The sequence below is a fragment of the Cupressus sempervirens genome, chromosome 4 (genome assembly GCF_028749045.1).
Source record: "Cupressus sempervirens isolate cs-2001-9-10 chromosome 4, ASM2874904v1, whole genome shotgun sequence".
NCBI lineage: Eukaryota > Viridiplantae > Streptophyta > Pinopsida > Cupressales > Cupressaceae > Cupressus > Cupressus sempervirens.
Window position 1 is genome coordinate 383,841,391 of NC_143121.1, and position 11,362 is coordinate 383,852,752.

Consider the following 11,362-nt stretch of genomic DNA (forward strand, 5'->3'; position numbering starts at 1 on the left):
TTTGGACAGCTGAATAAGAATGCATAACTATTCATAACTATTCAAGTTACTTCTTGCTTTTCTTTTATAATAGTTAGTAGTGATATACTTGATTGGAGAGTTTAGGGAATTTTTCACAACCATTCAATAGGACATAATTGAAGAATGTTGCATACGATTACATTTCTTACTTGAAGATGCCTTCTCTGTAATTTCAATGGGTACGGACTTTTTTTTTAAGATACACTAAGTTCTTTTTGTTTTATTTACCACACATTCTCGTTTACTGAATCGACATTGACAGGGGACTATAGTTCTTTTTTTTTTTCTTCCACACTAGAAAGAACAAAAAAATTATAATTATATCATATTTTTATCTTGATGATGTTTACAACTCAGTAAGCCAAAAGATAAATGTTTATGCATCAGGCTTTGGTGTTAATGGATAGATTATTTGGTGCATCCCTCATTATTTTCTTTATACTATAGTCAGCATCATCAATGACACCATCCCAAGACTGACAACAAATTTCTTGTGTTTTTTGGCTCATCACTATTGTGAATGAACTGCTCTTGTAAGGAAGTTTAATATACAACTCAGTCTTAATTAAGACTAAGTGATAATAATTTGACACCTATCTAAGGTATATGACGATGGCCATGATTGCATGATACAAAGCAAAAGCCAGTGAAGAAAACATAATTTTTCTACATTCTAAAAGTGTGGAGGGTCGGGAGTGGTGTTATATATATTGCTAAGAATCAATTTCTACCTCTAGGTAAATTTCTCTATTTTCAACATTACTTTACGGGCATGTTAGATTGGCTAGAAAATATCCCATAAACAGTAAATTTATTACGGTTGGCTTGGCATGTAGATTACATTTCCATCATAATCATTAGTAAACCTCGGTCGAGGGATGAGGAGATTGCATGATACAAAGCAAAAGCCATATTGATGTGTATATAGACACACCCATGTTTGTTTCCTCTGGTAAACTTATTTTGAAGCAGTGTCTTCAAACCCTATCCCAATGTTCCAAGGTGACTTTGGTTACAATACATTAAATTTTTTTGTGCGATGACCATATACCTTTGATTTCAGGTTGCACTTTTCAATCTTGTCTCTATCTCCACCACATGGGCTTGTGTAATAGATTCTATGAACAATGAGGTATGTATTGCATGCTCTTTTAGTTTTCAATTTTTATTTTGTCTTTTATCAATTGTACTAATGACATTTTCTATTTCTAGTAAAGTCGCTTGGTATGTTCAATATACATTCAATCTGGTCAGGTTCTAGATTGATAGGATTTGTGGGTACTTGTGCTCCTCTGGGGCAACTCTGTGGATCATTGCCTGCAGCTGCAATGGCTCAATAGGACCTTGTGCATATCCATCCCTCTTTTATGTGCACATTTTGACCCAAAACATAGGATATTTGTCCATTGTAGGGTTAATATCATTCCAATTATAGTGCAATATTCTCCAATCTTGTAGTTTAACTCTTGTTTTCTCCTTTGTTGATGGAGTTGGCTGCTCGATACTTATTTAATTGGTATTGGTCAAGATGAAACCCACGAACCTCGAGAATTATCTTCAACAAGGTTAGTATCATAATTCCTGAGCAAATATAAAAGAAGCGGAACAGCAATAATGTAAGGTGTTGAATCTGAATTAGGTTAAGAGCAACATGTTTATGTAATAAGATCATAATCAAAGAGAAAAATGAAAGGGTCAAATGTATTGTGCAATATGAGACTTTGATAACAAGTATATGTTTTTATTGTTATCTGCAGTTATTTAAGCTGGATGAACATAGGAAATTGTGGTGCACTCTTTTTACTGACATATTTGTCTTGAACTGAAGGTTATGATAATCCTACCATCATTGAATGCATATTCTTTGTATCTAGTTTTCTTAATCAGTGTAATCAACTTCAAAATAGTTCTTTAGAAGTTTATCCAAAATATGGACTCTGAGAAAATTAAGTTCTACAAATAACTAACATTATAGCGTTTCATTTTTTTGCCCAAACATATGTTTAAATGCTTGTAATTAAATACCAAGTACAATTTGAAGGGGAAATCAACCACCCACGGCAGAATGAGCATAAGCAAGCAATTCAAAGTTGGTGCAAGTAGTCCATTAGTTGAAACCAACCTACTCTGGCTGTATGTCCCTCCTAAAACTTATCATTTTTACTGAATTTAGCACCCATTTTTGCTAGACAAGAGGTGGGTTTCTATGAGTCTATAAAGATGGGGTTTAGTTCACTTGTCACCTTTATCATATGGAAGGTAACTAGTGACTCCTTAGAGATTTCATGATGCTTGGTATTATTTACTATCATTCCTTCATGACAAGGGTGTTCACTGCAACTCTATTCCTTCCCATGTCTAATCACTGCTTTTGATACTGATTCCTGTGGATCTTTGTTCCTCATAACAGGAGTTCGTTTCTCATTTATAGGCACTGTTATTTATTCTCTTCTGATTAAACAAACCCATGTACATACTCAACACACACACTTTCTCCTGCTCCCCCACCTTTAGCAAGGACTCCAACTGTGCACAACCTTGTTTTTCAAGCTTTTGAGTTTCCTTTCGTATTATATTAAATGTCAACCAGAAGAATATATGTGGGCAACCATCTTATATAGCCTTGCACCTATTTTTGTCACTTCGGCATACCCCTTTATCCACTAGGTGCAAGTGCTAGTAATATCATATCACATGGATTTCTATTATTTGTTCAGAACAAAATGAAGTCGATGGTCCCAATCGAACTCAAGAATTGCATGAAAATTTTACAATGTCTCTATGAAGAGCATTCAAATCAGCAAGCGGCTAGTTAGATCTAAACTCAGGAAGACTCACATCAATCTAATTGGTTGCCAAGATGATTTTATGTTTTCTAATATTCTAATATCTTTTTCTTTTTTACTGTCTATTTGTCCTCAAAACAGCAACCTTATTATTGTATTAAAATATTTTCGTTCAAACAATCCAGTCCTTGGGTGATACCCAAACTAGTACTAGTTACATAGTTTTGCCTTTAAACACAAATGAATTGGGAATAAGGCAATAGGAAAATCATTGTTAAGTCTTGTGAATGAAATATATATTGATACTAGTAAGCAATATATAAATACATTCTATACATTCTCTGGCCAGAACTGCATACCAATAGAATTTACTTGTCAGCAAAGCTTGAATATGTATATCCTTCAGTTCTTGACACTAAATCAAATGAGGTCGATTACTTGTCCGAACAGTTCCTATAGGGTGTAAAATACATTTAATTGTCTGTCCTCCAATATATATATGTATATATATAATCTCAGAATTAGGAAGTCTTCAGTATTTCACTTGGCTTTATTTTAAAATTGTTACCGTAAAAATAAGGGAATTTCAATTGAGTAAATCCCTTAGAGTTGGAGCACAGTTTTCCCTATGTTTTTACCATTAAACATAGAATTGAATGTTTCCAAGAAGCTATCTATACCTTGCTTATTATCAACCCTGTATTTTAACTTGCCCTGTTTTGTGTAGCTTATCACCTCCTCTCTAAAGTGATCCATTTGATCCAAATGATGTCCTACAATAAATCCTTGCATCTTTGCACATTTTCCCACTAAGTTTAAGAGGTTTCTTACTCCATACATTTGCTTCCAATCCTACATCCACAAGAAGGAGAAGCCCAGTAATCAGCACTATTTCTATTTATGAGAATGAAAAGCTTAATTTATATTGTCATACTTAGTGACAGAAAGATTACCTCATTATATTGAGAAATCATTCCACAGACAGGGATGCGAGCATTCATATTGATGTGATTGAGAACAGCTTCCAGCATCCTTCCTCCAACATTTTCAAAGTAGATGTCTATCCCTTTTGGGAAGTACCTGCTCCTCATATGCATCATTATTAGTAATTACTGTATTTCAGCAAAACTGTAATTCATGTAATGAAACTATCCATGCAGAAATAGAAATGTGAATGTTCAAACCTTACTTGCTCAAAGTTGCATCCCAGTCTGTTTCAGACTTGTAATTGAAGGCATCATCAAATCCAAATTCTTCTTTTAGTACTTTGACCTGTGAATTAAATTTCCACCATCCAGAGAGACTGGTGAGAGGGTCATTGTTCATGTTGCGATTGTTTTCTCCCACTAGTCTTAAAAATGCGCTTCTTGTAATCATCACAAAAATATCTTGTCATGTGTTCTCCAATACTTATATCAAAGTTCATTTTCAAGCATGTATGGAAAATCGCAATGCATCATACCAATATTTTCTATCACAGTTCTAATCCAAGGTTGCATGGGGGCAAGGGCATTGGTACTGGTACAGGTACAGGCGCGACAATTTTTCAAAATAGGGGACATATTTAATATAATTTCATATTTATAGTAAATCTGAAAAACTTGAGTCATAATAATTGTTTTTGAAAACAACTGTTATAAAATTTGCAGATGTAATTATATTTAATATAATTTCATATTTCATATTTGGATACATCAAATTGTTTTTTAATATAATTTCATATTTATAGTGAATCTGAAACACTTGAGTCATAATAATTGTTTTTGAAAACAACAACTGTAATAAAATTTGCCGATGTAATATATTGTTTTCGGTTTGAGATTTGCAATATGTTTGTAATAATAATATATGCTAAATATTTAGATGCATAACAAAGAAAGCAGACTTTAAATATGAAGAAGAAGATCATGAATCATATAACAATGACATTTTGCAAATGACAGACTTCTAATTCGAACAGTGAAAAAGTTTACTGTTAATCAGTATTTTATCAACGTTTCAAACTAATTACGTACTGAATTAAGCTTGATAAACAATAAACTGATATGCAAACAAAAAACCGTAACAAAAGTCAGAAACCTCAATCAGATCCTTAACTATGATACTCTCCACTAAGTACCCAGTACGTGGGTGCGTGTACCTGATACTTAGATATGTGGGTATGTGTACCCATGCAACCATGTTCTAATCAGATTTTTATAAACAGAAGTTGAGCAACCATCTGTATTTAAAGAAGATAGTAGTTATAGAATTCCTTATACTTCTGTGGCCATGGCTGCATGATGCATCTATATAAATTCTACTCTTTCAGTTAGTTTAAAAATATTCCTAACAATAGCGGAATGATTTTATGCACTCCCTGCGTGGACCTGACAGTAAACAATTTTTGCTTTGGTAGGGAGGACATGGGTTCAAATATAGAAAGCTGTGTGGACCATGGGATAAGTATGATGTCTTCCTACCTACCTCTAAGTAAACAGCAAGTCGAGGGTGGTCTCATATTTTGTTAGCTTCCCTCCGATTAAAACAAAGTTGGGTCAACAGGGAACCAGACATCATATACTTTGAAAGGACTTTTTTTCCCCCTCTCTGTGTTACTAAAGCAAGCAATATCTGATCTCCTACAATTCCCCCTGAAATCACATCATTACACTAGATGTTCCATTTACAATGCATTTTTTTTCTGTCTTATGGCTCTTATCTTTCTATGCCTCTTTGAAGCAGAAACGTCAATGTTCTGATAGTTCTTGGCTAAATCTGACAAAAATAAATGGAAATCTTGGTAGAGGAATCGGAATTTAATACGTACATAACCCGTATCCCTTTCCTGACCAGCCCTAAAATTTGGACCAGAAAATAGAGTTACAAATTTCATTTATCAAATAACTCCCAAGTCACTGAAAGTGGACACTGTATCAGAGCACTTTGAAAAGAATAAGAGAAGAAGTTCCATTTTTTAAAAACCAAAAAGGCTTGGTTATAGATCTAAGAAAAATAAAATTTTCAGACAGAAAAGAATAGCATAGTTCTATATCTTAATCTGAATTGACTTTAGTGGCTGACTGTTTAGCGGCTTGCCGTTTTCTGGGGCAATCTACTTTCACAGTCTGCATAAGAACACCCAAAATATTACGGGGCTAGGCAGAGATTCGATTCCATTTATACATAGAGCAAACCAACTAAGATGAATTGACTGTTTGCATACTTTACAATCAGATTTGACTCGACTTATAATAAATATGCACATTTGGCACGAGATAAGCTTTGTGGGTTCCGATCCTGTATCAAGCTAAGAAGTAAATCAGACCTTTGCAACTGCATCTACACCGAGGAGCATCTATTACATCCGCAATGTAATGAAAAATAACTTTGATAAAATAGGAACATTGATGAGGTTTAAAACAAAAACGAAACATAAATACAGCAACATGATTGCAATTCCGAAAACCTACTGGTATTTTAAGTTGAAAACAAATCACTGATAAGGTCCAAATTGAATATTGCCTACCTTTTCATCACTACTTGTGGCACCAACAACTCGACAGCCTTTAATTTTAGCAAGCTGCCCTACAACAAGCCCCACTGCACCAGCTGCTGCAGAAACAAATACTTGCTCTCCGGGCTTAGGTTCTCCGATCTTCATCAGCCCAATGTATGCCGTCAACCCAGAAGAACCTATTATCACCAAAAAAAAATTATAATAAATCAAGATACCCAGAAACCCATACAATTTTATCCTAAACAAAGATTCATTAATATAAATTACCTAGAAGCCCTAAGTAATGGGGCAATGGAGCCACATCCGCATTAAGTTTTGTGAGGCCCGATCCAGAGAACACTGCATACTCGGCGACATCAGAAAATCCAAGCACAATGTCACCCTCTTTGAATTGTTCGTCAACGGATGCCACAACTTTTGAAACAGATCTAGATACAATCGGCTGCAATCAAGGTTACAATCATGGCTTAGTAATCAGCGTATGAAAAATTGAGATTTTCTCAAATGTGAATATGAATCATTTGTCTCAACTGAAGTATTCGTTATGCCCTATTTGCTTTATGTTATCATCCAAACTCTTAGAACCAACAATCTTCTTTAAAAAAAATCACAAGACTTCCTAGGGCATAATGACATCAAAAGCCATTTCACCTTACTATCTTAGTATCAGAGTACAACTTCAGTTGGCAGAGTGTGTAGAAGTTGTACTGATTAATAAAAAGAAATTCAGACCTGGCCCAATTTGAAACTCTGCATAAACGAACCGCTGCCAAGATTTTTCATACGGTTTCTAAGATATGGGTCCACAGATATCCACATGTTCTTCACTATAACCTCCCCTTTTTTGCATCCTTTAATGTCCAGTTGGGTTTCTATGACATTGAGATGATCTTGCGTGACAGGCCCTTCATTTGCATAGGAAGCCAATATAACCTGTTTATTGTTCACGACATTTTCCCCCATTTTCAGACAGCTCTGGGGCGTTCTAGGATCATGTCATATTTGCCTGAATTTCAATAGCTGTTGAGGATATAACTAGTTTGACCGCAGAAAAAGGGCTATACATTTCGGAACACAAGAAAATGACAACAGCAAACGAGAAAACCCTGCAGCACGGTACAAAATTTTCTAGAAAAACTATGTACATCCAGTTCAATGATATTGAAGGTCAGGTAAATATTTTTTCCTTTATCTGTCTTACCCCACTCGAACTCTTTATCATGAAATGGATTCCTTAACGCATGAACACTCCGAGTAATAACATTTGTGCCTCGATATTGCATAAGTTGAAAAGCCCCCTTTTCTCGGATCTTTTGGTTTGGGAAGTTTAAAAACCATAGAACCTGTTTGGTTGCTGGAATATCAGGGGAATAGATATTGAAAATTAGATTATGTTTTTAATTTTTTATTTGGTTGGCGGAATTGGAATGGAGAACAGGATTACATATTCTTATTATAGCCCAAAATGAAATACTTGTAATTGGAATGGCCCCTTCCTATTCTCAATCTCACTTGGTCAAATTTTACGATTTTGTCGGATCCAGGGTAGACACGGGTATGTTTTAGGGTCGACAATTGAACTCCCGCTCTGTATTACCGAGAGTCATTTCATATTGTCCGCCATTTATGTGCTGCTTGGTAATGATTTCTTGTCGGTACCTCGTCAATCTTTTTGTTTTGCCTATTCAATATGTGGTTGTTAATCTTTGCCCTATTTCTTTCGGTTGTAGGATTATTTGCATAGCCCTCTCCATACTCTTCAAACAGCATTCAAGAAGGTAATCTGCATAGCTACCACAAGGCTTGCAGGTTGCAATCTTCCCACATGAAATGACACACCTTCTTTCCACAAGCGATTTCCAGAGCAACCATATTGAAGCTGTAGACATGTGATTCTGCACTTGCTCTTCCTGTGACCACACATTCAGGAGCAATGTATCCCAATGTATGTGCCAGTGTTGTGGTCCGTGACAATCTATTATCCTTCATCAGCCTAGCCAATCCAAAGTCTCCCAACTTTGCATTGAGTTGAGAATCCAGCATAATATTACTACATTTAACATCTTTGTGCACAACACATGGGTCTCATAACTCATGTAGATAAAACAGTGCAAAGGCAATGTCACAAGCAATCTCATGTCTTCGCGCCCAACCAAGCTCTCATCTTCCTTTCCTGAAGAGAAAATTATCCAAACTTCCATTGGGCATGTTTTTATAAACCAAGAGGGCTCTCCTTTCTCATGACACCATCCCAACAGTTGCACCAAATTCTTATGCCTTGGATGAGTAATTGTATGTATCTTTGAGATATTTTACTTCTTCCCCTGGTTGAAGCCCTCTAACATGTGTTTCACTGCCACAATCTCATTTGTTTTTGATAGCACCCCTTTGTAAACATCACCAAAACCTCCATGCCCAAGTTTCCTCTTTGTTGAACTTTATTATGGCTGCTCTCAACTATCTATACGTAAACTTGTGGTGGCCCTGAACATCATCACAATAACTTCTTATATGTTGATTCATCTGCTTTGTTCCTTGCTTCCTCCTAATTTTGTACAACCAAACAAGCAATTAACATATTCTTAAACAAATTCTAGGTGAACCAAACGAGACTGGAATACATATTTTCCATTCCCATTCCCCATTCCTATAACCATTCTCATTTTCAATTATAATACTCAGTTCCTATGCCTGCAACCAAACGGGCCCTAGTGGTGGTGGTGGTGGTGGTGGTGATGATGATGAGTCATTCCTCCTTTCATCTCTTTATATTTAAGTTCATAACTGTATCTTGAGTTCCTATCTTTATCTTCATGTTTTTAAACTTGTGTCTACTTTATATATTTTTCTCTACCTTCTTTATATTTTGTTCTCTCATATTTATTTACCCCTTTCTCCTCTTTCTTTATATATCCATTTTCTTCTCTATATATCTCTCTCATTCATATGGATCTCCTTTGTTGGTATCTTTTTACCTTTTTCTTACTCATTTATTCCCCTTCTACTTTTACCTCTTTCTAGTGTCATATCTCCCTCTAGATCTCTCCCTCACTTCATATTTCAAACAAAACATGACCTCATTGGAAATCATAAATGATATCAATAACTATAGTATCCTTGTACTTTTTCAAATATTATTATTTATTTCATAATACAAATTGTCATTAAAATGATCTCCATCTATATCTTTATCTTATCCTTTATTGATATATTTTTACCCTTTTCTCACTTACTAGTGTCATCTCTCTCTCTCTCTCTCTCTCTCTCTCTCTCTCTCTCTCCATATTTCAAACATAATATGACCTCATTAGAATTCATTAATGATATCAATAACAATTATGTCCTTGTACTTTGTCAAATATTATTATTTATTTGATAATACAAATTGTCATTGAAACCACCAAGAGTCAATTTTATTTAAAATGTAATTATAGGATAGTAAAAAATAGAATATATTTCCATATAAATTTTATTTATATCAATTATTAATATTTTTTATTAAGGAAAATAAGTTTTAATGGGGCTCTGAAACCCTACAATAGTCAAAGAAAAACATAGATAAAGCGCTTAAAGTATCATCAACATAAAAGCCACCGACAGAAACAACAGCCTCCCACATCAAAGCAAGAAGAAACATAAATAAATAGGGAAGCAAAGCAAAAAACTAGGACAAGCCCAAAAACCCAGGAGAAATGCTCAGACAATTTCTCTGACGATATCTGCAACCCAAATCTCTAGCTTAGTCATTCTTCTAGCCACCTCTTTCAAGTTTGAAAGATCTTTCTTAGGTTCCTAGATGTCCTTTTCCTTTGTGTTGGATTTGGTTCTCTTTCTCAAACCATCCTATGGAGTCTTATCCTTCCCACTGTTGGGAGATTGGTCATCCTCCTTATTGTCCCTATGTTCTTCAAGTTTTTTTATGAGCACCTTTATGTTGTCATTTGATTCTTTTAGAATGTTATAGCTTTGCTCAAAAATTCTCTGTAGAGTGCCCTCCATAGTTTGAACTCTACTCTTACTTCATCCACTCTATTATCCATTTCCTTTTATTCCTCTATTTTCATGTTTTGCATGCTGAAATTATCTCTTTCCAATCTACCCACTCTATATTTGAGCTCTTAGATTTCATGGAAAGTCCATTTAGTGGTTTGATAACTATCAATAGCACTGTTTTTAGCATTATTAAGCACATCCATCTAAGGGTTTTGCTTTGTGGTGTCACTCAAAATAACTCCTCCATTTGAATTTTTCCCTCCTTATTCTCCTTAACTATAGTTTTGATAATCTCTCTTGAGCCCAATCCTCATAGAAATATTATCAAAATTTCTCCAAACCACTTACCTGTCTTTTCCCAAAATCATACACATGTACTCGTTGGACCCAAATTCCTCAAATTTCTGCTCATTCTTTTCCCCACTCCCTTGTTGCTCATCTTCCTCATCGCTACCCTTCTCCTCCTCTTTGCATGTCCTCCTTAAAGTTGATATCTCTCCCTCTTTTCAAACTTCTATTAGGCTTTCCCTCAAAATCCTCATCTCTGTTGGTAGGCATCTTAATATCAACTATCAATGTTATTTCACATATAACTCTATATAAAAAAAATACTAGTTTTCTAGATTATATCAAATGAACCATAAACTTAACAGAAATGTTCACATTATAATATATAATAAATATCATTATGATTAAAAAAAAATCTTTTATTTATTTATTTTTAAATCTAATGCATTTATTCTAACTTTATAAGTAATTTTATTTTCTTAAACCATCGAATAAGAGACATTTCATTACATTTTATGCATATTCAAAGAGCCAACAATGGCATACATACAAGACATACAATGACAAGAATGTTAGACACTTGTTTTACAAAGTTGTTGTGAACTTCAACATTTTCTTGTTTGAGATAATAGATTTGAGCACCCTTACCTAATTATACTTCTCAAGACAAAATACAGTGATTTTTTTAGGAAGTACAAAGTGAGGAAGCCACATACAAATTTCGTTCAGTTTTTATAATATGACTAAATATTTATTAGTTTGACTTCATTGCAAT

The 11,362-nt window shown here is 34.6% G+C and overlaps 2 protein-coding genes across 2 annotated transcripts; both read right to left on the reverse strand.

The window, feature by feature from the left end:
• Positions 1–3,078: 3,078 nt before the first annotated feature.
• Positions 3,079–7,545, reverse strand: LOC149561666 (2-alkenal reductase (NADP(+)-dependent)-like). The gene is made up of 6 exons (XM_089825231.1): positions 7,039–7,545; positions 6,574–6,748; positions 6,316–6,482; positions 3,997–4,079; positions 3,761–3,887; positions 3,079–3,659 (listed from the first exon to the last, which is right to left on the reverse strand). Exons 1-6 carry the CDS (start codon positions 7,267–7,269, stop codon positions 3,411–3,413), a joined length of 1,032 nt encoding a protein of 343 aa, XP_089681357.1. The 5' UTR covers positions 7,270–7,545; the 3' UTR covers positions 3,079–3,410.
• LOC149561667 (L-type lectin-domain containing receptor kinase IX.2-like) lies at positions 7,342–8,349 on the reverse strand. The gene is made up of 3 exons (XM_089827882.1): positions 8,146–8,349; positions 7,508–7,649; positions 7,342–7,412 (listed from the first exon to the last, which is right to left on the reverse strand). Exons 1-3 carry the CDS (start codon positions 8,347–8,349, stop codon positions 7,342–7,344), a joined length of 417 nt encoding a protein of 138 aa, XP_089684008.1.
• Between the last annotated feature and the right edge of the window lie 3,013 nt (positions 8,350–11,362).

Excerpts from the sequence above, each read along its gene's own strand:
- LOC149561666 (XM_089825231.1), bottom strand. The coding sequence starts at position 7,269 with ATGGGGGAAAATGTCGTGAACAATAAACAGGTTATATTGGCTTCCTAT. Across the intron at positions 6,483-6,573 it reads CCATTACTTAGGGCTTCTAG|GTTCTTCTGGGTTGACGGCA; the intron begins GTAATTTATATT and ends TGGTGATAATAG. Across the intron at positions 3,660-3,760 it reads TGATTTCTCAATATAATGAG|GATTGGAAGCAAATGTATGG; the intron begins GTAATCTTTCTG and ends TTGTGGATGTAG.
- LOC149561667 (XM_089827882.1), bottom strand. The coding sequence starts at position 8,349 with ATGCTGGATTCTCAACTCAATGCAAAGTTGGGAGACTTTGGATTGGCT. Across the intron at positions 7,650-8,145 it reads AAATCGCTTGTGGAAAGAAG|GTTCTATGGTTTTTAAACTT; the intron begins GTGTGTCATTTC and ends GCAACCAAACAG. Across the intron at positions 7,413-7,507 it reads TGATAAAGAGTTCGAGTGGG|GGTTTTCTCGTTTGCTGTTG; the intron begins GTAAGACAGATA and ends ACCGTGCTGCAG.